This window comes from Belonocnema kinseyi, chromosome 8 (assembly GCF_010883055.1).
Source record: "Belonocnema kinseyi isolate 2016_QV_RU_SX_M_011 chromosome 8, B_treatae_v1, whole genome shotgun sequence".
Lineage (NCBI taxonomy): Eukaryota > Metazoa > Arthropoda > Insecta > Hymenoptera > Cynipidae > Belonocnema > Belonocnema kinseyi.
Genome location: NC_046664.1, coordinates 31,230,027 through 31,256,707, shown reverse-complemented (window position 1 = coordinate 31,256,707; position 26,681 = coordinate 31,230,027). Strand labels below are relative to the sequence as shown.

Below are 26,681 nucleotides of genomic sequence, written 5' to 3'. Positions count from 1 at the left end.
GTATAATATAAATATTAACTATTTATTTTATAAATTATTTAATCCTTATTTAATTAATAAAAATTTCATAAGAGGGAAAACTCTTGAGCTTTGATCTTCAAAATCGTCAAAATCATCAGCATTTCAAAATATTTATTTATATTTTTTTGAAATTGAAGAGTTTTAAACTGAAAATCGTTAAAGTTAAAGAATATTTTTTTGTTGAGAATTCCTGTTTTTGGTTTGAAAATTCAACTATTTTGGAGAAAATTCGTCTTTTCGGTTAAAAGATTCATCTGTTTTCGTAGAATCATTTAAATTCAAAAACATTTATTTATTATTTTAAATCACCTGTTTTGCAGAAAATTATTTTTTTAATTGGTTAAAAACTAATTTTTTAAATAAGAATTTAATTATGCAATTTTTAAATAAAAATTTAACTATTCAATTGAGAATTTAATTTTTAAATAAAAATACATTTTTTTGTTGAAAATTTCTCTTTTTCATGGAAAAATAATTTCCTTGGTTAAAAATGAATTGTTTTAATAGTAAATATAACTATTCCATATTTGGTTGAACATTCATGTTTTTGTTGGAAATTCCACTACTTAGTCGAATGTAAACTTTTTTTATAACAATTTTCGTTTTGAAAAATCATCTGTTTTTTAGTATGAAAATTCCATGTTTTAGACGCATTTTGTTTTCTTTATTGGTTGGAAAATTTTTCTGAGTTGAAAATTCGTCCTTCTCGATTAAAAATTCATCTGTTTTTTTGAATAAATTTAATATTTTTTAGCTAAAAATGCAACTATTTGATTAAAAACTAACCTGTTTTGATTGGTGATTTTTAATTATGGTTGAATTTTATTTTTATGAATTCAACTATTTTTTGTTAATGATTTATTATTTTATCTCAAAAACATTTTTTTCTCTGCAAATTGATCTATATTTTGTTGACAATTCGTTTTTGAATGGCTGAAAATTGAATTTTTAAATGAATATTTAACTATTCTTTTTAGTTGAAAATTGAACTGTTTTATGGAAAATTCGTCTTTTTTGTGTTGAAAATTTGTTCTACTTGGTCGAATGTTAACTTTTTTGATAGAAAATTCGTATTTTTAGTTTGAAAATTTAACTATTTTTGACCAAATTTGTCTTTTCGGTTAATAAATTCATATGTTTTCGTAAGAATCATTCTAATTCAAAAACATTTATATTTTTTTCAAAATCACCTGTTTTGTTGAAAATTCTTTTTTTAATTGGTTAGAAATTAATTTTTCAAATAAGAATTTAACCATTCCATTTTTAAATAAAAATTTAACAATTCAGTTTGTGGCTGAGAATTAAATTTTTAAATAAAAATCAAATTTTTTCTGAAAATTTCTCTTTTTCGTTGAAAATTAATTTGTTTAGCAGTAAATATTTGGTAAATATTCCATATTTCAGTGAATATTTCCATATTCAGTAAATTTTCCATATTTTGTTGAAAATTTGTATTGAAAATTACATTTTTCAAGAAAAATTGAACTATACTTTTTAGTTTAAATTTGGTCGAATATTACCTTTTTTTTGTTGAAAATTCCTGATTTTGGATTGAAAATTCAATTATTTTGGAGAAAACTCGTCTTTTTGATCAAAAAATGCATCTGTTTTCGTAAGAATTATTTTAATTCAAAAACATTTTTTTTTAATCATCTGTTTTGTTGAAAATTCTTTTCCAATAAATTAGAAATTAATTAATTAAATAAGAATTTAACTGTTCCATTTTTTGTTAAAAATTTTTCTTTAGTTAAAAATTAATTTCTTTGGTTAAAAATTAATTTTTTAATAGTAAATTTAACTATTCCATATTTGGTTAAAAATTAATGTTTTTGTTGAAAATTCCACTATTTGGTCGAATATCAACTTTTTATAAATAAAAATTGTCTTCTTGAAAATTCATCTGTTGTTTTAGAATGTTTTAGATGAAATTGTTTTTTTTTATTGACTAGAAAATTTTTTTGAGTTGAAAATTCGTCTTTCTCGATTAAAAATTCATCTGTTTTTTGAAGAAATTTAATATTTTTTGGCTAAAAATGCAACTATTTGAGTAAAAACTAACCTGTTTTGATTGATGATTTTCAATTATCGTGAATTTTTTGTATGAATTTAACTATTTTTTGTTTAAAATTAAAATCTTTTTTGGTTGAAATATCAACTGCTACTTATTTTGTTGAAAATTAATTTTTTTATTAATGATTTATTATTTTATTACGAAAACATTGTTTTTTCTTTGAAAATTGATCTATATTTAGTTGAAAATGCGTTTTTAAATGGTTGAAAATTAAATTTTTAAATAAAAATTTAAATATTCTTTTTAGTTGAATATTGAACTGTTTTGTTGAAAATTCCTCTTTTTGTGTTAAAAATTGATCTATTTGGTCGAATGTTAACTTTTTTTGTAGAAAATTCATCTTTCCAGTTAAAAAATCCATCTTTTTTCGTAAAAATTACAAATTTTTTGGATAAAATTGTAACTAATTTTTCAGTTGATTTATCATTTTTATTGAAAAACATTTTTTTTTTAAGATTTAACAATTTTTTTAAATATTTGTTTTTAATTGGTTGAAAATTGATTTTTTAAATAAAAATTTAACTATTCAATTTTTGTTTGAAAATTGATTTTTTTAAATAAAAATTTAAGTATCCCATTCTTTGTCTTTCTTTTTCGTCTTCTTTCGTGGAATTAAATTGTTTTTGGTTTTAAATCAAATCTAAAATGTTATAGTTGATATTTCAACCAAATCCTATTTTAATTTTAGATCAATAACAGTGCAATTCAGCTAACAAAAATAACGCATTTTCAACATATTAACGAATTTTTAACTAAAAATGAGCAATTTTAAAGTAAAAGTGGAATCATTCCATTTTCAGTCAAACAAAATTATTTTAATCTAAAAAACGAATTTTCGTCAAAATAGTTACGCTTTTAACCAAAAAATAAATTCAAATTCGTTTTCAAACAAGTAAAATAAATAGTCGATAGTTCAAAATAGTGAAAACGTAAATATTTAGCTAAAAAGACGAATTTGTAAGCAAATAGTTAGATTTTCAACTAAAGAAATTTATTTTTAACTGGAAACATGAAGTTTAATGAATAAGATTAATTTTCTCTCAGAAAGAATTAATTTTCAATAAAATATATAAATTTTCAACGTAATGTTTGAATTTAAGAAATTTTCAATCTAACGTTCAAAATTTTGACCAAAAAGAAGAACTTTTAGCCAAACACGAAATAGGTAAATTCTCACTACAAAAATTAATTTTCAATCGGCAAAAAAAAGATGAATTTTCAACTAAAATAGGGGAATTTTCAACCCAAAAAGAATGACTTTTCAACAAAATTGTTCAATTAGAGTAATTTTTCACGAAGAAGAGAAAAAAGGGCAAAGATTAAACATTTATTTCTAAATAATGGAAAAGTTCTTTTTATTGATTTCTACTATTCAAGATTTTTTTTAATTGGATAAACTTAGGTAGTTGGAAATCCATTCACGGCGATATAAAAAAAGTTAGAAAAAATTGATTAAATAAGCAATTTTTATTTGTTTCAAATCGTTCTCGCAATAAAAAATATTATTTATTTTAAAAAATCGTCCAATAATGATTAAATCGTGATACTTGGATGTGTATAGTTAATTTTTTTCAGAATTCGTTATAATTAAGATTCCGAATGTTTTAAAACTACACTTTTCAATCCTCTTAAACTCAAATTCAAAATACTTCAAGTCTTAACACCTAGAATATTTGTTACGTTACAAATATTTAATTCGTATAGACTCAGGGAAAAATTATTCAACTTTAGAGTTTTACTTCAATCCTAAATCTATTAGTTTGAAATTGACCAAATAAATATATATGGAATATTCCACTTTTTTAATTATTAAACTTTGTATATTTAAATTAAAAATTGTTCTTCTAATAATTATTTTTAAAAATTACTATATATTTTTTAACTATTCAAATTTTATATTCGATAGAAACTTCTGTTTCCGGTGTTCACATTTTCAACTTATTTTAAAATGTTTCAACTTTAAATTCTTTCAAGAGTGTTTATTTTTAATGGACTATAAATAATTTATTTGAATGTTAAAACGTCAAATTAATTATGATAGATAATTCTGTAAGTTAATAAAAAATTCACTACGCTCTATAGCATATTTTAGTTTTAAATAAAATAATTTTTTAGATGTAAAACGAACAACGGAAAATTTATCAAAAAAAGTGAAAACACAGGTGAATAAGGGAAAGACTGTGATCCCTGTATTTATATATTATATATTTTTTTAAGTTATATAAATAAACTGGAATTTTTTAAGTTTAAAGCTCGAAACTCCTGAAGATGGACCTATTCTTCTTGATTATTCCAAAAATCGAATCGACAAGGATGTACTTGCCCTCTTATTCGAATTGGTACGCATTGTAAATAAATGCTAACATAAAATAAAAACTATAAAATATAATAATCCTGGGAACTGAAATTAAAAATGAATTTAAAAAAATACTATTTAATTTGCTAAATATTTGAATTCTGTATGCTATTCTTATCCACATTTTTTTTATTACATATATTTATTGTAGGCCCGTGCCCGGAAAATTGAAGAAGCTCGTGATGCAATGTTCACTGGGCAAAAAATTAACTTTACTGAAGGTAGAGCTGTTTTGCACACAGCTTTACGAAATAGAGGAGATACTCCTATTTTGGTTGACGGCAAAGACGTGATGCCTGACGTCAACGGAGTTTTGGAACATATGAAGCAATTTACGAAACAGGTGGAAAAATTAAATAATAGAAACAAAATTGTTGGTTTTTTTTTACTCTCTGGAATATTAAAGGAGAAAATTGAGTAAATTCTTGCATTTAAGGTATTATCCAAGGAGTGGAAAGGCTTCACTGGCAAACCAATTGAGGATGTTATCAATATTGGAATTGGAGGCTCAGATCTGGTGAACAATATGAATATTATTTTCCTTTTTTCCTATTAATTTATTATTAGAATTGCAATTTACTGATTTGAATTAAAAATGTCTCAGTTTTAAAGCCTTGGATTTAGAAGTGAGCAACTTTTGTGGCTTTCTAATTTCAAGAATTTCAAAGAATGCACAACATTTATAATGAATATAAATTAAATGTTTGTCTCATTTATTTATTTATAACTTGAAAGAGGGAAATTCAAAATTCTAATAATTAGGGTGGCGACTGGACCAAAAAAATGACCGAGAGCTACACACATTTTTAGAAGATAAATCTTTTCAATCCTGAAAAAGTTTCCAATTTAATGTCTTTATATTTAAGTGTAGGTTTTTTTTTATTTAAACAATTTTAAAATGGAGTTTCGAATACTGGAACAATTTAAAAAAACTTTGAAATTTCAAATTTGGGATAGATAACATTTTAAGTTGATCAACTATAAATATAAATTAACTAATGATTTTTTTAATGGAACTGTATTTCGAGTATTAAAAATTGAACAATAATTGATTTTACAAGATGATTCTGAATATGTTTAAAATAGAGGAATTTACAGAATTTAACATTAAAAATTGAACTATTTTAATTCGAAAGCCTTAATTTGGACTGACACTTGGTAAACTATTTTCAATTTTAAAATAAATTCATACGAATAAATTTGTAATTAAATTATTAAACTTTTTTATTAAATTTCCAATATTTTTTTTAGTCTAAAATATTCCATTTTCCACCTATTCAATTAAAAAATTTTATAATTAAAAAAAAGAAATTTTTAAAAATATTTAATACTTGACTGTTCATTTAAAATGAGCTATTATAAAGCAAATATTTAAAGCTAAACAATTGAAAACCGAATGGTTCAAAATAGAAATACTTGAATGTTTTATTTATAAATTTTAAAATTTATAAGTCAAATTGCTCAATTTTTATGTATGAATAACAATTGAATAATCATGAATTTACAAGAAATTTTAGTAACTTTAAAAGATACTCAGAAGTTCTGAAAAGATTCAAACTAAATTTAAAACTCGAAAAGATTTTAAAGTAATTTTTCTAAATTAAAAAAGAATCAAAATAACATAAACTTTTATTATATTTAAAAAAAAATGTCATCTAGATTTGTGAAGATTCTTAAATAAAATTTGGAAACTTTTTAAGGATTTTGAAAGATTTCAAAATAATACTTTTTTTTAACAATTTTTCGAAAATTAAAAATTTGAAACAATTTAAAATTAAAATAATTTAACTTCTAATTTTAAATGTTTTCAGTTTAAAAAGAAAAATGGTAATTGTGCGATTTGTTTTCTAACTTAAAAATGCTTACAATGATACGATTTTTTAAATTACAAATTTATTGATTCACTCTTTAATTCAGAGTATTGAAAATTGTAGCGTGGATTTATATTATTGAACCAGAAATCTTTGAATTGTGAAATGAATCAAAATTAAAGATTCATAATTTTGCAGTTGGATGGAAATAATTGTGCATTTGAATAAAAAGTTTTTGGTATCAAAAAATTTTTTAATCTTCCATTTTAAAAGTTAAAATTTTTTAATATTTTAGAAAATTTCAAATATTTCACACAGATTTAAAGGATTTCAAATAATTTGAAATATTTCAGATGATTTTATAAATATTTTTAAATATGTCGAAAGATTTTACGAAGTAATCAAAGGATTAACATTTTTTTAAAATATTTTTTAAAGATTTAATAAATATTTCAAAGATTTAAAAGTATTCACAAAGATTTCAAACATTTTAGGAATTTCGCAAAGATTCCAAAATATTCCACAAAGTTTTCGGATATTTTATAAAGATGTTTCAAAGATAAAAAAATATTTCAGAAAATTGAAAAGATTTCGCAAACACTCTAAAGTTTTTTAATGATTGTATAATATTTCAAACTAATTCAGAAGATATTAATGATTTTACCAAGATTTAACACAACTTTGCAAATATTTCACAAAGATTCCTATAGATTTTAAAAGATTTCACAAAGATTTCAAAGATTTAAAAATATTTCACAAGATTTGTCAAAGATTTCACAAAAATTCAAAGTTTTAAAATATTTAAAAGATTCCGAAAGATTTTCTAAAGATTTAAAAATATTTCAGAAGATTTTAATGATTTCAGAAATATTTCGAAGGATTTCATTAACATTTCTGACAGTTTCAAAAGCTTTCACTAAGATTTCACAAATACTTAAAAATATTTCAGAAGATTTTAAATATTTAGCTAAGATTTCCAAGCTTTCACAAAGATTCAAAAATATTTTAAAGATTGTACAATATTATGAAATATTTTAAAAGATCTCAATGATTTCATGAAGATTTTTAAATATTGTAATTATTTGATAAAGGTTTCAAATGATTTCACAAAAATTTTAATGATTTCTCAAATATTTCAAAGCTTCCAAAAGATTTCACAAATATTCCACGGATTCCAAACGATTTAAAAATATTTCAGATGATTTTAATTATTTCAGAAAGAGTTAAAAAGATTTCAGAAATATTTCGAAGGATTTCATTCAGATTTTACAAAAATTTAAATGATTTCACAAATATTTTAAAGATTCTAAAAGAGGTCAAAAATATTCCAAAGATTCCAAACAATTTCAATTATTTCAAAATATTTAACAAAGATTCAAAAATATTTCAGAAAATTTGTCAAAGATTTCACAAAAATCCAAATGATTTCGAAAAGATTTCAGAATATTTTCATGAATTTAAAAATATTTCAAAGATTCCGAAAGATTTCAAAGATTTAAAAATATTTCAGAAGATGCTAATGATTTCACAAAAATTCCAAAATTTTTGAAAATATTTCAGAAGATTTTAAATATTTAGCTAAGATTTCCAAGCTTTCACATAGATTCAAAAATACTTCAAAGATTGTATAATATTTTGAAATATTTCAATGATTTCATGAAGATTTTAACGTATTTTAATTATTTGATAAATATTTCAAATGATTTCACAACAATTTTAATTATTTCAAACATATTTCAAAGATTCCAAAAAATTTCACAAATATTCCAAAGATTTCAAACAATTTTAATGATTTCAAGAGATTTAACAAAGATTCAAAAATATTTCAGAAGTTTTGTCAAAGATTTCACAAAAATTCAAATGGTTTCGAAAAGATTTCAGAATATTTAAATAAATTTTAAAATATTTCAAAGATTCCGAAAGATTTCAAAGATTTAAAAATATTTCAGAAGATTCTAATGATTTGACAAAAATTCCAAAAGATTAAAAAATATTTCTGAAGATTTTAAATATTTAGCTAAGATTTCCAAGCTTTCACAAAGATTCAGAAATATTTTAAGGATTGTACAATATTTTGAAATATTTCAAGGATTTCATGAAGATTTTAACGTATTTTAATTATTTGATAAAAATTTCAAATGATTTCACAAATATTTAAATGAATTTTAAAATATTTCAAAGATTCCGAAAGATTTAAAAATATTTTAGATGATTTTAATGATTTCAGAAAGAGTTCAAAAGAGTTAAGAAATATTTCGCAGGATTTCATTAAGATTTCTGACAGTTTCATATGTTTTTACAAAAATTCCAAAAGATTAAAAAATATTTCAGAAGATTTAAAATATTTAGCTAAGATTTTCAAGCTTTCACAAATGTTGATAACAATATTTTGAAATATTTCAAAATATTTAAATGATTTACAAATATTTTTATTGTTTGATAAAGATTTCAAACGATTTCACAACAATTGAAATGATTTCACAAATATTTTAAAGATTCCAATAGATTTCACAAATATTCCAAAGATTCCAAACAATTTTAATGATTTCAAAAGATTTAAACAAAGATTTAAAAAATATTTCAGGCATTCCGAAATATTTGAAAGTTTGTAAGATATTTGAGAAGACTTTAATAATTTCATAAATGTTTCAAACGATTTCACAAAGATTTAGATGATTTCACAAATTTTTAAAAGATTTCGCAAAGATTTCAAAGATTCAAAAATATTTCGGAAAAGTTGAAGGATTTTGGAAATATCAGAAAATATTTAAATGAGTTCAAAAATGCGTCAAAGAGTCTGAACGATTTTAGCAATTTAAAAATATTTTAGAAAATTTTAATGATTTCAAAAGATTTCAACAATTACACAAAGATTTCATAGATTCCAAAAGATTTCTTAATGAACTGTACAATTAATAAATGTTAAAAAAAAATTATTTCACAGGTTGGCTTTGATTGTTTTAATTTGCAGTTCAGTTTTTATTATTTCAAATGAAAAAAAAGTTAGCCTCAAGAGTTCTGTTTGTTTAATTTCAATGATCCTGAAAAATTGTTACCAACCGGAAATGACAGGGAATTTTTTCCCTCGATTAAAGTGGCCATTCTGAATAATTTTCAGTTTAATTGAAAAATGTTTAATCATTTTTTTTTTATTTGATCAGGGTCCTTTAATGGTAACAGAAGCTCTGAAACCGTATCACATTGGTCCCCGAGTTCATTTTGTCAGCAACATCGATGGCACTCACATCGCCGAAACTTTAAAGAAACTCAATCCTGAAACTGCTCTCTTCATTATTGCCTCCAAAACTTTCACTACTCAGGAGACAATCACAAACGCTACCTCTGCGAAAAAATGGCTCTTGGAACATTTGAAGAACGTGAGTTTTAAACTTTTAATCAGATTTTATTTACAAATCAATTTAAAAAAATATTTTATCTTTTAACTCGATTACATAAACAGGGTGTCTTCCTACCTGGAAAACCTGGATTTGTCAGGGAATTTTTATATACCTGGAAAAATCTGGAAATGTCAGGGAATTTTTTTTTTTATTATGTCAAAAATTTTTTCGCGAGCGTATTTAATTTTTCGTTTAATTTGCAATATAGAGTTGGAAAAAATATTATTCTTTATTTGTAAAAAAAAGATGTATGTTACTGTACTTACCTATTTTGTTGAAAATTAGTTTTTTCTTTGGTTTGAAATTAATTTTTTTAACTGAAAATTTAAACATTCATAGTTAAAAATTGATATTTTTTTACATCAAATTCAACTATGTCGTAGAAAAATCATGCAGTTTGTTGAAAAGTAGTCTTTTTTTTGTAGAAATTAATATTCTTTATTAAAAAAGTATCTTTGTTAAAAGATAAAATATCCCACGTGAACATTCATTATTTTAGTTGAAGATTCATTAGTTTGTTTCAGTTTTTTTGTTGCGGAAAATTGATGTATTCCATTTTTGTTTGAGCATTGTTCTTCTTGTTTGAAAATTCAAATATTTTAGTTAAATATTCATCATTTTATTCGAAATTTTAACTTTTTTGTTGAGTATTCCACTTTTTCAATTAATGATTCATCACTTTAGTAAAAATTTAATCACTGTTTAAAAATGTAACTTTTTTTAAAACTAGTTTTTTTGTTCGAAGTTTTTTTAAAACTAAAAATGTAACTATTTCAATCTTTGCGGTTGTAAATTTAAGGATCACAGTTAAAGATTTACATTTTTGTATAAAAATTTATCTTTTACTTTAAAATTGGACTATTTCAGTGAAAGATTCATAATTTTAGTTAAAAATTCATCACTTTGGTTGAAATTTTCACTAGTCTGTTGAAAACTCTTCTTTTTTTAAATTAATTTTTTTAGTCGATTACTCAACTATTCCATTTATGGTTAAAAATGGACCTTTTCCAGTTATCAGTTTAAAAAAAATGAAATTCTTTTTTGGTTGAAATAGCAACTACTACATTTTTCGTTTATAATTCATCTTTTTTTTAATAAAAATGTAATTTCTCGGTTAAGAGTTAAACTCATTTTTTTGTTCAAAATTCGTTTTTTCCTTGGGTGAAAATTAATTTCTTTTACTGAAAATGTGAATAATTATTTCAGTTGAACATTCCATTATTTTCGTTGAAAATTCATCTCTTTGGGTGAATATTAGTTTTTTTAACGAAAAATTGATCTTTTTTAGCTAAAAATTCAATTTTTTGTTGCATATTCGGCTTCTTTGGTAGAAATTAATCTTTTTGGTTAAAAATCCATTTTATTGGTTAAAAAATCAACTATTTCAGTTTAAGATTCATAATTTTAGTTGAAAATTGATCAGTTTAATTAAAAATGTACCTATTTTGTTAAACTTTTTTTTTCTTTTTGGTAGAAAATTAATTTCTTTTTAACTGAATATGTAAACAACTATTCCACTTGAATATCCCATCATTTTAGATCGAAATTCATCTCTGACTAAACATTAGTTTTTTTAACTGAAAATTTTACTATTCGATTTTTGATTAACAATTGATCTTTTTTAATTTAAATTCAAGTATTTTGTCAGAATTTTTTTGGTAGAAATTATTCTTATTTGTTGAAAATATATCTTTTTGGTTAAAAATCATCTATTTCATTTAAATATTAATCAATTTGCTTGAGAAATATTTTTTCTTTCAAGGAAAATTTAATTATTCATGATTAAAAATGGATCTGTTTTCATTTTTAATTCAACTATGTCGATGAAAATTCATGCAGTTGCTGAAAAATTGTCCTTTTGGTAGAAATTAATATTCTTTATTAAAAATGTATCAGTTTGGTTAAAAATCAACTATTCAGGTAAAGATTCATTATTTTAGTAGAAAATGCATTAGTTTGTTTGATTTTTTTATGGAAAATTTATATATTTAAATTCAAATATTCCAGTTAAATATTCATCATTTTAATCGAAAACTTTACCTTTTTTCTTGAATATTCCACTATTTAGTTGAAGATTCCTAATTTTATTTCGAAATTAATCACTTTGTTTAAAAATGTAACTTTTTTGAAACTAGTTTTTTTGTTTGGAAATTTAAAAAAACTAACAATGTAACTTTTACTATTACAGTTAAAAGTTTATATTTTTATTTGAAATTTTATCTTTTTGGTTTAAAATTTAACTATTTTAGTCAACCATTTCATAAATTTCATAAAATTGATTTTTTTCAGTTGTAACTTCCACTTTTTCGTTGAAAATTCATGTATTTTTTAATAAAAAATTAATCTTCTTGTTTAAAAATTAATCTTTTTCGTTGAAAAGTCTGATATTCCAGTTTCATTCATTATTCTATTTTAGAATTGATATTTTTGGTTAAAAATAAAATTACTTGGTTGAAACTTAAAAACTCTTTTGTTAAAAATTCCTTTTTTTTATTTAAAATTATCTTTTTGGTTAAAAAATCAACCATCCCTGTTAAAGATTAATTATTTTAGTTGAAAATACGTCAGTTTGTTTGATTTTTTTAATGGAAAATTTATATATTCTATTTTTAGTTGAACATTGTTCTTCTACTTTGAAAATTCATCTTTTTTTTTAAATTCATACATTCCAGTTAAATATTCATAATTTTATTAGAAAATTTTACTTTTTTCTTGAATATCTCACTATTTCTGTTTTTTTTTTGTTTAGACATTCTTTTAAAACTAAAAATGTAACTTTTGCAATCTTTTTGATTAAAAATTTAACTATCACAGTTGAAGGTTTACATTTTTATTTTAAATTTCATCTATTTGGTTTAACATTTAACTATTTTAGTCAAAGATTCATGATTTTAGTTGAAAATTCATCAGTTTGATTGAACATGTAATTAGTCTCTTGAAAACTTTTTTTCTAATTAATTTTTTTAAACCGAAAACTCATCGATTCCATTTATGGTTAAAAATTGATCTTTTTCAATTGTAAATTCAACATTTTCGTTGAAAATTCATATATTTTTTGAAAAATGGTATTTTTTGATAAAAAATTAATCTTCTTGTTTAAAAATTCATCTTTTTCGTTGAAAAGTCTAATATTCCAGTTTCATTCGTAATTCTATTTTAGAATTGACATTTTTGGTTAAAAATAAAATTACTTGGTTGAAACTCAAATTCTTTTGTTAAAAATTCATGTTTTTTCATTTAAAATGATCTTTTTGTTTAAAAAATCAATTATCCCAGTTAAAGATTCATTATTTTAGCTGAAAATGTATCAGATTGTTTTATTTTTTTAATGGAAAATTTATATATTCTATTTTTAGTTAAAAATTGTTCTTCTTGTTTGAAAATTCATCTTTTTTGTTTAAAATTTAACTATTTTAGTTAAAGATTCATAATTTATTTGAAAATTCATCACTTTGATTGAAAACTTAACTAGTCTGTTGAAAACTTTTTTTCCAGTTAATTTTTTTAACCGAAAACTCAACTATTCCATTTATGGTTAAAAATTAATCTTTTTCAGTTGTAAATTCAACTATTTCGTTAAGAATTCATGTATTTTTTGAAAAGGGGTCTTTTTTGGTAACAAATTAATCTTTTTTTTAATTAATCTTTTTCGTTGCAAAGTTTAATATTCCAGTTTCATTCGTAATTCTATTTTAGAATTGATATTTTTGGTTAAAAATAAAATTACTTTGTTGAAACTTAAAAACTCTTTGTTAAAAATTCATGTTTTGTTATTTCAAATTATCTTTTTGGATAACAAATCAACTATCCTAGTTAAAGATTCATTGTTTTAGTTGAAAATTGTTCTTCTTGTTTGAAAATTCATATTTTTTGTTGAAAATTCAAATATTCCAGTTAAATATTCATCATTTTATTCAAAAAAAATTTACTTTTTTTCAATATCCCACTATTTCTGTTTTTTTGTTTGGACATTTTTTTAAAACTAAATATGTAACTTTTCCAATCTTTCTGGTTAAAAATTTAACTATCATAGTTAAAGGTTTATATTTTTATTTATAATTTTACCTTTTTCATTTAAAATCTAACTGTTTTAGTTAATGATTCATAATTTTAGTGGAAAATTCATCACTTTGATTGAAAATTTAACTAGTCTGTTAAAAACTTTTTTTAAATTAATTTGTTTTTACTGAAAACTCAGCTATATCATTTATGGTTATAAAATTGTTCTTTTTCAGTTGTAAATTAAACTTTTTCGTTGAAAATTCATTTATTTTGTGAAAAATGGTCTTTTTTGGTAAAAAATTAATCTTCTTGTTTAAAAATTCATCTTTTTCGTTGAAAAGACTAATAATCCAGTTTCATTCATAAATGAAATATTCATTTTATTCATGTTTTTGATTAAAAATTTATCTGTTGCAGTTGAAGATTCATAATAATTTTATTTTAAAATGCACCAGCTTAGTTAAAAAAGATTTTCCTAGTGTTAAATTAACTATTTTAACTAAAAAACTGACAATTTCCTTTTTGGTGGAAATTTAATCCTTTTTAGTTCAAAATTAAACTATTTAGTTGAAAATTGATCTTTTTTAGTTGAAAATAAAATATTTGGTACTCTAGAGAAAAAATTCAAGAAATAAATTGTTATATTCCAAGCATTATTTAATTATTTAATTAATCGAGGATGCTAATATATTCAAGAATATCTTATAATATAATATCTCAAAAATATTGATAACAAATTTCCGAATTTGTTTAAACAATCCAAGTTTATTATTTTAAACAATACGAAATATTTTAATAGCTTAATAATACAGTGAAAAATCCTGGAATTGTCAGGCAATTTTCTTCCAGGATTTAAGTAGACACCCTGGTAAAAATCGTTTAAAATACTTTTTTTTCCTTTTTTTAAGGATGCAGCAGTGGCTTCACATTTTGTAGCACTATCGACCAACAACCAAAAGGTCAAGGAATTCGGAATCGACGAAAAAAATATGTTTGGATTCTGGGATTGGGTTGGAGGCCGGTACTCTTTATGGTCAGCCATTGGCTTATCAATTAGCTTATCAATCGGTTTCGATAATTTCGAAAAACTACTTAGTGGTGCTTATTACATGGACCAGCATTTCCGTTCTGCTCCCTTGGAAAATAATGTACACTTCCATTTATTGAAAATCAATATTAAAAATTAAAAATTTGTCTCAATTTAATAGCTAACGACAAAAATATTATTTGAAATATGCCCTAATGTCTTTTTTTTAGGCTCCTGTGATTCTGGCCTTGTTGGGAATTTGGTACCACAATTTTTATGGTGCAGAAACTCACGCTTTATTGCCTTATGATCAATATCTTCACAGATTTGCTGCTTATTTCCAACAAGGCGACATGGAGAGCAATGGAAAATATGTCACTCGATCAGGTCAACCTGTTAATTACTCGACTGGTAAGTTTTGCTTTTTTTATCAGGATTTCAGTCAATTTTATTAGAGTCAGGGGAGTTTTTCGAAAGTGGACTTTATTTTTTTTTCTGATTGCAATCTGAATTTGAATAGAAATGATTCTTCATTTCTAAAGCTAGCTTTATATTACTGTATTTAACAATTTTGTTGAAAACTTTTTTTCATTTGAAATTAATTTTATTAACTGAAAATTTAACTATTCTATTTTATTTTTGTAAATTGCTCGTTTTCAGTTAAAAACTCAAGTTTCCGGTTCAAAATGCATGTATTTTGTTGAAAATTCGTTCACTAATGGTACAAAATTAATCTTCTTATTTGAGCGTTCAACTTTTCGCTTGCAAATTCAACATTTTGTTTGCAATTTTTTCTCTCGACCGAAAAAATCTTTCTTAATTAAAAATTGAACTGATGTTGAAAATTCGTATTCTTTGGTTGAATTTAACTGTTTTTGATTTTAAATAAAAATCTTTATTGGTTGTAATATCAACTACTATATTTTTTCGTTGAGAGTTCATCTTTTTTTGGAACACAAAGTTGATTATTTGGTTGAAAGTTAAACTCTTTTATTAAAAGTTAATTTTTTGGTTGAAGATTCATAATTTGAATTGAAAGTTCATCTTTCTCGTTGAAAATTAATTTTTTCTTTGGCTGACAATTTTTAATATTGACAATTTAACTATTTCAGTTGATATTTTAAATATTTTGTTGAAATTTTTTTTGTTTTTTTTTGTTGTTGAAATTTTCTTTTTACTGAAAATGTAACTATTCCAATTGAATATTCCATAATTTTAGTTGAAATTTCATCCCTATGGTTGAATATCAATTTTAGAACTAAAAATTTAACTATTCAATTTATGATTGAAAAATCATATATTTTAGGTGAAATTGCTTATTTTTCTTATAGAAATTAATCTTTTTTGTTGAAAATTCATCTTTTTGGTTAAATAATAAACTATTCCAGTTTAAGATTGATAATTTTAGTTGAAGAATTATGTTTTATGTTTAAAATTCAACCATTCCAGTTGAAGATTGATCATTTTAACTAAAATTGTAACCATTCCAATTGGATATTTCATCATTTTATTTAAAAATTCATCTCTTTGATTGAACATTAACTTTTTTAACTGAAAATTTAAATATTCAATTTTTGGTTGAAAATGAATCTTTTTTAGTTAAAAATTCATTTTTTTGGTAAAAAGTAATCATTTAGGTAGAAAGTAATCAGTTATTCCAGTTAAAGATTCATTATTTTATTTGAAAATTTATAAGTTTGGTTAGAAATTGATTTTTTTGGTTGAAAGTTAAAAAGTTTTGTCAAAAATTCATCTTTCTGTCTCAAAATTAATTTGTTTAAGTTGAATATTTATTTGTTTAGTTAAAAATTCATCACTGGTTTAAAACTTGTTTCCTTGTTTTGTTTGTGGAAAATTAGTTTTTTTAACTGAACATTTATTTATTCCATTTTTTGCTGAAAACTGATATTTTATAGTTCCAAATTCAACTATATATAAAAAATTCATCCATCTTATTGAAAATTTAATTATTTTACTTGAAAAGTTCGGAATTTGAAGCTGCTTAAATTTAATTAATTATAGTACTATGAAAAATTATATCGGGAAATATTATTTTGTTGACCTATAAGAAAACTTAAACAATTACTAATTAAAAAGCGTTTGAAATTCAACATTTTTGATAGAAAAAGTTTTGAGTTTACCAACTGTAATATAAATAAATATATTTTTTTTTAATTTAACTAGTTCCAGTATTAAAAATTAAACAATGATTGATTTCACAATATGGTTCTGAATCTGTTCAAAATTAAAGAATTTACGAATTTTTACATTAAAAATTGTATAGTTGAGTATAGAGATGAATTCTCAATTAAAGTGCTGAATCTTATACCAGAAAATTAGATTTTAAACAATGTAATTAAATTTTTAACTAATAAGTTGAATTTTTAACTAAACAGTTGCATTTTTCAGAAATAAAAAATTACCAAAAAAGATCAATTTTCAAACCAAATATAAATTTTCAACCCTGAAAAATGTCTCAGTTAATAGAGAAAAAATCGATTGTAAAATGTAAAATTTATATACCAAAAATACGAATTTTCTACAAAAAATATGATTTTTGTCACCGAAAATATGTATTTTTAACAAAAAATATAATGTTTGGCCAAGTAGTTGAAGTTTTTACTGGAGTAGCTAAATATTTTCATTTTCAGCTAAAAAAAATAATTTTCCACAAAACAACCTAATTTTCAATCAAATAGTTACATTTTTACTAGATAAATAAATTTTCAAATGTATTAATGAATCTGCAATGAAACAAAATTAATTTTAAACCAAATAATTGAACTTTCAACCACAAAGATTATTTTTAACCATGAAGTTAAATTTTCGATCAAAAAGTTTAATCTTCAACAAAAAAGATCAATTTTCAATCAAAATTTAAATAGTTTAATTTTCAGTTTAGAAATTTATTTTGAACCGAAAATTTAACGAATTCTAAACTAAATAGTCAAACTTTCAAACGAAGAGATCAATTTTCATGTAAAGTAATGAAACTAATAGTTGAATTTTCAACTAAAAAAGATCCATGTTAAAATAATGAATCTTAGACCAAAAGAATTAATTTTTAACCAAAAAAAAATAATAAATTAAAAATTTGAATTTTACCAAAAAAGAAGATTGTTTGACAAAATAGTTGAATTCTCAACCCAAAAAGATTAATTTTTTACCAAACTCATGTATTTTTAACAAAAAAGCATTAAATTATATTGAAAAAAAAATTATTTTTTACACCAAAGACATTTTTTCAACCAAACACATACATTTTCAACGAAATAGTTTAATTTTTAAGTGAAAAAATTCAGCTTTGAACTGAAAATGGAATAGTTAAATTTGCAGTAAAAAATTTAATTCAAATAAAAAAAAAACGAAAAAAGATACATTATCTAACAAAAAATGGAATAATTTAATTTTCAGTTAAAAACATTTATTTTTATACAAACAGACGAATTTTTAACATAATACTGAACTTTTAACGAAAGATATGAATTTTCAAACAAAAAACTATTTAATTTCTATCAATGGAAATGAATTTTCAGGGACAACTAAAAAACCCCGAAAAATTAAATTCCCGAAATTAGAAATGCCAACCATTTAAAATTCTCAACAGTTTGTGATATTACCGAAATAGAAAATTCCCGACAACACGAAATTCGTGAAATCAGATTCCTAAATTTCAATAGCTAACAAATTGGTAAATAATAATATAAAAAGTCGTAAATGACATACTTTTATGGAATAAAAATATTTGTTATTTTACTCATTATTTCATTTTTTGTTTATTACTAAAACAAGTTTTTAATTGTTTAAATTCGGGAATTTTATAATTCGGAAATTTTCCTGTTTCGTTCATTTTATAGTTTCAGATATTTTATAATGTCAACAATTTTATTTTTAGGATTGTTCCATTTTTTAAATATTTAATTTGCAAGCGGAAGTACTGAATTTTGTTGTATAAATAAAAATTTAACCATTCTTAATTTGAAATAAATAAAAATAATAATATTGTAACTTCCAATTTAAAAAATATTTTCTTTAAAAAATAATTTGAATCGTTTAATTTTTATTGTTTATAATTAAAAATTGCTTATAATTATATCATTTTAAACATCAACAAATTTATGTATTGATGCTTCAATTTAGAGGTCATTAAAAAGTTATAGCGTGGATTTATATTTTTAAATAAAAAACCTTTGAACTCGTCGTTGTATAGAAGCTTAAAATTTAGGATTTTCCAGTAAAACGACATTTGATTTAAAATGATTCCATTTTAGACATGTAACTTATTAAGTGTTTGAATAAAAAATTTCTGAAATTAAATATTTTTAAACTTCAATAATAAAAATTAAAAATTCAAAAGTTCTATTTGTAGTTCAGTTTTTATTATTTGAAATAAAAATATTTTCAGCTCTAGAGTTCGATTTGTTTTTTAATTTTTCAATTACCTTGTAACATTTTTGCAAGCCGGGAATTTTTATTCGATTATAGGGCTTAGTAAATTTATGAGTCGATTTTTTTATTGAATTCTAGGTCCCATTGTTTGGGGAGAGCCAGGAACAAATGGACAACATGCATTTTATCAATTGATACACCAGGGCACAAGACTTATTCCAGCGGATTTCATTGCCCCAGTTCTGTCACATAATAAGGTAAAGAATTACAAAATTTATCTACAATCTGAATTTTAATCCAGTTTAATTATTTATATTTTTATAGTGAATTTATTTTTTGACCAGGAATTTTACAATTTTTTAGACGAAAAATCTGTCCATCTTAGGTTTTAACAGTTTGTAAAAATAATTAGTTCAATTTTTTCAATTATGATATTCAGTTTACAATGCATAACTTGAAAATTGTTTACTTTGAAAATTTTCCATTTTAGATTTATATTTTAAACTGTGAATTTTTACTTTAAAGAATTTGAAAATGCAGTCTTGAAGACTTCAACAATTTAATATTTTTTTATCAACTGTAAATATAAATAAATTATTATTTAAATGGATCTGTACTTTAAATATTAAAAATTGAACAATAATTGATTTAACAAAATCATTCTGAATCCGTTTAAAATTGAAGAATTTCTAGATTCTTACGTTAAAGGCTTTTATTAATTTTAACTAAAACTGAAGAGTTTGATACATTTCGTTTAAATTATTTGAAATCATTTCAAATCTTAAATTAATTTTAAAATTTTCAAAACATAAAATGACTCAAATTTTTATTCTGCAAATAATAAGCAGGATTTTCTAAAAAATGTAGGAAAAATTCCATTAATTTGAAAAGATATTTAGAAGTTCTGAAAAAATTTAATAAATAATTTTAAAAATAAATAACTTCTAGATTTCTCAAGATTTTAAAATAAAATTTTAAAGATTTTCAAGGATGTTGAAACTATTTAAAATAAAAATAATTTAGCTTCTAATCTAAGAAGTGTTCAGTTTTAAAAAAATTTAATTTTTATTCTTCCTAACTTAAAATTGTTAAAAATAATATAATTTTGAAAATCTTAAAGTTCAACTAATTGGTTGTTTAATTTAGAACAATGAAAAAAATAACGTGGATTTATATTTTTTATTACTTCAAATGAAAAAAAAATTATGTTTAGAGTAAAAAAAATTTCATTTTGTTGGTCTTGAAAAATGTTTGCTAATCGAGAAAAAACCGGAAAAGGACCGGAAAATTTGAATTTAAAATATAACAATTCCATATTTGTTGTAAACTGATTTTTCTAATTGAAAATTCTACTACATGGGTAAAAAGTTTTGTTGAAAATTTATTGTTTTTCCGGTTTAAAATTAAGTTTCTAACTAAAAATGTAACTTTTCCATGTTTTATTGGAATTTTATTTTTCTACATTGAAAATTCGTGTTTTTTGGTAGGTTGAGAATTTAACTGTTTTATAGAAAATTCGTTTTTCGACTTGAAAGTTCATCAGTTTGGGAGAAGTTTTTTTCTTTCCGTGACAGAAAAATCTTTTTTCGTTCACAATTTGTTTTGTGGCCTTGAAAATAACTCGACATTACTGTCGAGGATAAAGAATTTCTTTAATTTTAATCTGAAATTCTTTTATTCCACGTAAGCTGAAAATGAAATTTTTTTATTCATCTTTTTGGTTAAATATTTTATTCGTATTTTTTGTTACAATTTTTTTTCAGTTGAAAATTAAACTATTTTGGCAGAAAATTAAGTTTTTTGTTGAAAAATCATATTTTAGTTTAGAAAATTTTAATATTTTTTGTTAAGTCGTCTCTTTTCGTAAAAATTTAATTATTTTGTTAAAAATTCAACTGTCTGATTTAAAATTACTCTTGTTTGGTTAAAGATTTAAATATTTTGTATGAAAATTTGTATTTTTTTTGTTGAATTCGCATGTTTTTAATTTTAAATTAAAATATTTTTTGTTGTTGTTAAATATCCACTATTCCTGTTATTACATTATTCGTTGATAAATCATCTCTTTGGTTAAAACTATAACTGTTTTGTTAAAAATGTATTCTTCTTCTTCCTTAAAAATGGAAAGGTTTGGTTGAAAATGGCCTTTTTGTTGAAAATTAATTTTTTCGAGTTTCAAATTCAACTGTTTTACAGAAAATTTGTCTTTTGGCTTGAAAATTCAACAATTTGGTTGAAATTTTTTTCCTTTCTTCGACTGAAAAATGTTTTTTAATGTTTTGTCTTTTACGTTTGAAAATTTAACTTCCGAGGTTGCAGTTAAGCTACTTTTTCAAAAATTTATTTTTTTGCTATTGTTGAAGATTTGTCATTTTAGTGAAAAATTAATGTTGATATCAATAATTAATATTTTTTGATTTAAAACTTGCATATTATTTTGAAAATTTATCTTTCATTTTTGATTGAAATTTAACTTTTTTAGTTGTAAATTCAACTAGTATTTCTTTAAAAATTCGTTCATGTTGATGAAAATTCGTCTTTTTGGTTGAGAATGGTTCTTTTCGTTGGAAATTCAACTTTTTGGATGGAAAATTCAACTGTTTTTATCATTGTTTTTGTAGAAAAAATTGACGATTTGCTTGAGATTTCATCTTTCTTTGTAGAAAAATTCAATGTTTCTTTAAAAATGCAACTATTTTGTTAAAAATTTGATTATTCAATTAAAAATTCAAGTATTTTGTTAAAAAGTGATTTTTTTTTGTCGTAATTTCATCCGTTTTGTTGAACATTCAAATCTCTTCTAAAAAAACTCAATTATTTGATTGAAAGTGCGACTGTTTTTGCTGCAACCATTTGGCCAAAAATTCATCTTTGTAAGTTGAAAATGTAACTATTTAGTAAAAATTTAACCATTTTGTTGATAGTTTCATTATTTTGTAGAAAATTAAACCATTTTTCAAAGAGACAACTTTTTTTATCGAAATTTCAACTGTTTTTTTTTGGTAAGTTCATTATTTTAAATGAGAATAAACCTTTTTTGATTTAAAATTCAACTGTCTTCTAAAAATTAAATTACTTGGTTGAAAATGCAACTGTTTTAGCTCAAAGTTTAATTTTTGTTGTTTGAAAATTCAACCATTTAGTTAAAAATTCATCTTTGTTGATTGAAAATTCAACAATTTGGTAAAAAATTCAACTATTTTGTTGAATCTTTGATTGCTTTGTTGAAAATTTAACTATTTTTCAAAAAGTCATTTTTTAAATCGAAAATTCAACTGTTTTGTTGAAAATTCGTTCTTTTGGAAAAAATTCATCTTTTTTATTGGAAATTCAAATAACTTATGAAAAATCTAATTACTTGGTTGAAAATTCCACTGTTTTCGCTCAAAGTTGAATTTTTCTTGTTTGAAAATTCGAACATTTACTTAAAAATTCATCTTTGTAGGTTGAAAATTCAACAGTTTCGTAAAGAATTTATATTTTGTTGAAAATTGAACCATTTTGTTAAAAGTCATCTTTCTTGGTCAAAAATAGAACTGTTTTCTTGTAAATTCGTCCTTTTGAATTGAAAATTCATCTTTTATGATTAAAGTAAATAAAGTTGGAGTTTTTGCATTTAAATTGGAAATTGTTTTTTATTCCCTTTATAAATTATGTTAAAGATGTCACAGCGAATTATTAAAATGAAAATTTTCAGACAGCCTGTTTATAACTCATTCCTCCAATATCGGGTTTATTTTTCTTTAGGTTCAAGGAGATCTCCACCACAAAATTTTACTTGCAAATTTCCTCGCCCAAACAGAGGCGTTAATGAAAGGAAAAAATAAGGAGCAAGCTAAAGAGGAAATTGAAAAATCGGGACTGAGTCCTGATCAAGTAAATCTGCTCTTGCAACACAAGGTCTTTGAAGGCAACAGACCGACCAATAGTATTCTTGTGAAACGAGTTTCTCCATTTATTTTGGGTGCTTTAATAGGTATCATCAATTATTTTTTTCACAAGCTATAAATAATCATTTTTTTTCGATTGGAGGCTAAAAGACTTTTCTTTTCAGCAATGTACGAGCACAAGATCTTCATTCAAGGAATAATTTGGGACATTAATTCTTTCGATCAATGGGGGTGAGCATAGTTAATAATTGCTCCGTTTATTTAAACAAATAATAATAATAATTTCCAAGATTTTTCAGAGATTGTCGGATTATTTTTTTTTTTTTAATTTAAGAAATTAAATTTAGGTTTTTCATTTGGAGACATTTCTTGTCCAAATTTAATCGTTATATTCTTGTTTTTTTTTTATAAGAATTTCGTAGTTAAATATTTTTTTCTATACAGAGTGGAATTGGGAAAACAGTTGGCCAAAGCCATAGAACCAGAGTTGAACAGTGCTGATAAAATCACGAGCCATGACTCTTCGACGAATGGATTGATCGCTTTTATCAAAAATCATAGCACTTAAGTACGTAATGGATTTTGTAGATTTTGTAGAACCGAATCGGGGAAAGAATTAATCCATACATCAAGGATATTAAATATCGAGGATTGCAATGAATCCATAAAATCCAAAAAAATTTAAATTTTAAAAGAAATTTAATTTAGTTATATAAATATTATTTAAAATTGATTGCTTTGTTGAATCATAAATTAAGAGTCTAGTCGAATCGTGATATTAGAAATTTCGTAAATTGTCGCCCAGGATTTTTTCCTCGATTTAGTTACGCAATTTTTTTTATATGTTTATTAACAAATGCTTATATGGACAATAGATGTGGGATATGATAATTATTTTTGGATTTATTGCGCACGTGTACAACTACAGAGGGCTTGAATATTTTATCTTTGTGTTAGACACTTCGTATTTTGTAACCGTCTTGTCAGTCGCACGTTGTTGCTTTAAATAAAAATCCAAGATTAAGGAAGATTGAAGTGTTTTTTAAACCCTGGTAATTTAAAAATTAATTAGAATTATTTCTTTTTTGTTTAGAACACATTTTATTATTTAATTTCTGTCTATATATTTTATGGTTTCAAGGGATTGAATACTCGACTTTTGAGTGTACACCATATTTCAAACATTTATAAAAATTTCACAAATATTTCAGAAAATTTGCAAAGATTTCAATGATTTCATAAAGATTTAAAAAATATTTTTCCGAAATATTTGAAGGAGTTTAATTATTTCACATAGGTTTCAAGGATTCCAAAACATTTCAATGATTTCAGAAATATTTTAAAGATTTAACAATATTTCAGAATATTGCGATGTTTCCACAAACATTTTAAACGTTTTCTGAATATTTTATAAAGATTCCACAAATACTTTAATGGTTCCAAAATATTTCCAAAGTTTAAAAAGATTTCTAAGAATTATAAAAAATTCCATAAGATTTTAAAAGACTACAAATATATGATTTCATAGATTTTAAAGATTCCAAAGAATTCAGAAAGATTCCAACAATACTTCAAATGTTTATGTGATTTCACAAGGACTTCAAAGATTCAAAATAGTTTAAAGATTTAATAGAATTCAGAAAGATTTTAATGATTCCCTATGATCAAACAAAGGTTTCAAAACCTCTCAAATGATTTTCAAGATTTATCAAAAATTCCAAAAGAGTCTAAAGATTTTAAAAGAATTCAAAGATATCAAAATATTTCACAAATTTCAAAGATATGTACGAATATTTCATAGATTTTAAAGATTTCAGTGACTTCACATAGGACTTCAAACTATACAAAATATTTAAAAGATTTAGTAGAATGCAGAAGGATTATTTCACAAAGATTACAAAAAATATATTTCTGAAATTTTAAAGATTTGTCAAAACATTTCATAGATTTAAAGATTTAACAGAATTCAGAAAAAATTTACAAATATTTCAGTAATTTCACAAAACATTAGAAAATATGTGAAAATATTTAAAACATTTGAATGATTTCACAAAATTGCAGATATTTCATATATTTTGAATAATTTCACAAATATTTCAATAATTCCAAAAGCTTTTAAAATATTTCAAAAATTTAAAAAGATTTAAAAATATTAAAAAATATTTCCAAGATTTCAAAAAGGTTCCAAAGATTCCAAAATATTTCACAGATTTGAAAAGACTTCAAAGATATCACGATATTTTACTGATTTTAAAGATTTCAAATATTTAAAAAATATTCCATAAAATTGCGAAGACTTAAAAAGATTTCACATTTTTTAATTCGCAAAGATTTGAAAATATTTGAGAAAATATGAATGATTTCACAAAGATGTCCATGATTTGCCAAAGATTACAAAAGATTTTGAAGATTTCAAAGATTTTAAAACGTTTTACAGATTTCAAATATATTAAATTAATTCACAGATTTTAAAGATTCGAAAGAATTCAGAAAGATTCCACAAAGACTTCAACTATCCAAAATATTTGAAATATTTAATAGAATTCAGGTAGATTTCAAAAATTCTAAGACACAAAGATATTAGTAATTTTACAAAGATTAAATAAATATATAAAAATATTTCACAGATTTTAAAGATTCAGCCGAATTTAGAAAGATTCCAAAAAGATATCAAAAGTTTCAGTGATTTCACAAGGACATTAAAAATTAAGTAGAATTATTTCTTTCTTTTTTAGAAAACATTTTATTATTCAATTGCTGTCTATACATTTTATGATTTCAACGGGTTGAATACTTGACTTTTGAGTGTACACTATATTTCAAACATTTATAAAAATTTCACAAATATTTAAGAAAATTGGCAAAAATTTAAATGGTTTCAACGATTTCACAAATGTTTCAAGGATTTCAAAGATCCTATAATATTTGAAGGAGTTCAATTATTTCACATAAGTTTCAAGGATTCCAAAAAATTAAAATGATTTCACAAATATTTGAAAGATTTAAAAAGATTTCAGAATATTGCGATGTTTCCACAAAAATTTTAAACGATTTCTGAATATTTTATAAAGATTTCACAAATATTTTGATGGTTCCAAAATATTTCAAAAAATTTCCAATATTTCTCAAAAATTCCAAAAGATTTTAAAAGAATTCAAATATATTAAATTAATTCACAAATTTTAAAGATTCAAAAGGATTCAGAAAGATTCCACAAAGACTTCGATGATTTTACAAAGACTTCAACTATCCAAAATATTTCAAAGATTTAATAGAATTCAGATAGATTTCTCATAGATTCCAAAAGATTTAAAAAGAATTCAAAAATATCAAAATATTTCACAAATTTCAGCGATTTGAAAGATATGTGCGAATATTTCATAGATTTTGAAGTTTTCAGAGACTTCAAAGTATCCAAAATATTTCAAAAATTCAGTAGAATTTAGAAGGATTTCAAACATTCCATAAGACACAAAGATTTTAGTAATTTCACAAAGATTAAAAAGATATATTTAAATATTTCACAGATTTTAAAGATTTAACAGAATTCAGAACGATTTGAAGGATTTAAGTGATTTCACAAAGACATAAAAATGTACTTAATATTTCAAAGATTTAATAGAAGTCAAAAAGACTTCATAAATTCCAAATGATAATAAAAATATTTCAATAATTTCACAGAGATTTAAAAAATATGTCAAAGTATTTAACAGATT

General features: G+C 22.5%; 1 protein-coding gene across 1 annotated transcript in view; it reads left to right on the top strand.

Moving 5' to 3' along the window:
- Positions 1–23,995, top strand: part of LOC117178345 (glucose-6-phosphate isomerase) — a 25,173-nt gene extending 1,178 nt beyond the window's left edge. The window contains exons 2-11 of the mRNA XM_033369765.1: positions 4,338–4,431; positions 4,600–4,791; positions 4,885–4,965; positions 9,421–9,636; positions 14,568–14,807; positions 14,917–15,097; positions 19,214–19,332; positions 22,823–23,051; positions 23,130–23,196; positions 23,410–23,995. Coding sequence (XP_033225656.1) covers positions 4,338–4,431; positions 4,600–4,791; positions 4,885–4,965; positions 9,421–9,636; positions 14,568–14,807; positions 14,917–15,097; positions 19,214–19,332; positions 22,823–23,051; positions 23,130–23,196; positions 23,410–23,533 — 1,543 coding nt within the window. The 3' untranslated portion in view covers positions 23,534–23,995. The remainder of the gene's footprint in view (positions 1–4,337; positions 4,432–4,599; positions 4,792–4,884; positions 4,966–9,420; positions 9,637–14,567; positions 14,808–14,916; positions 15,098–19,213; positions 19,333–22,822; positions 23,052–23,129; positions 23,197–23,409) is intronic.
- The last annotated feature ends 2,686 nt before the right edge of the window (positions 23,996–26,681 follow it).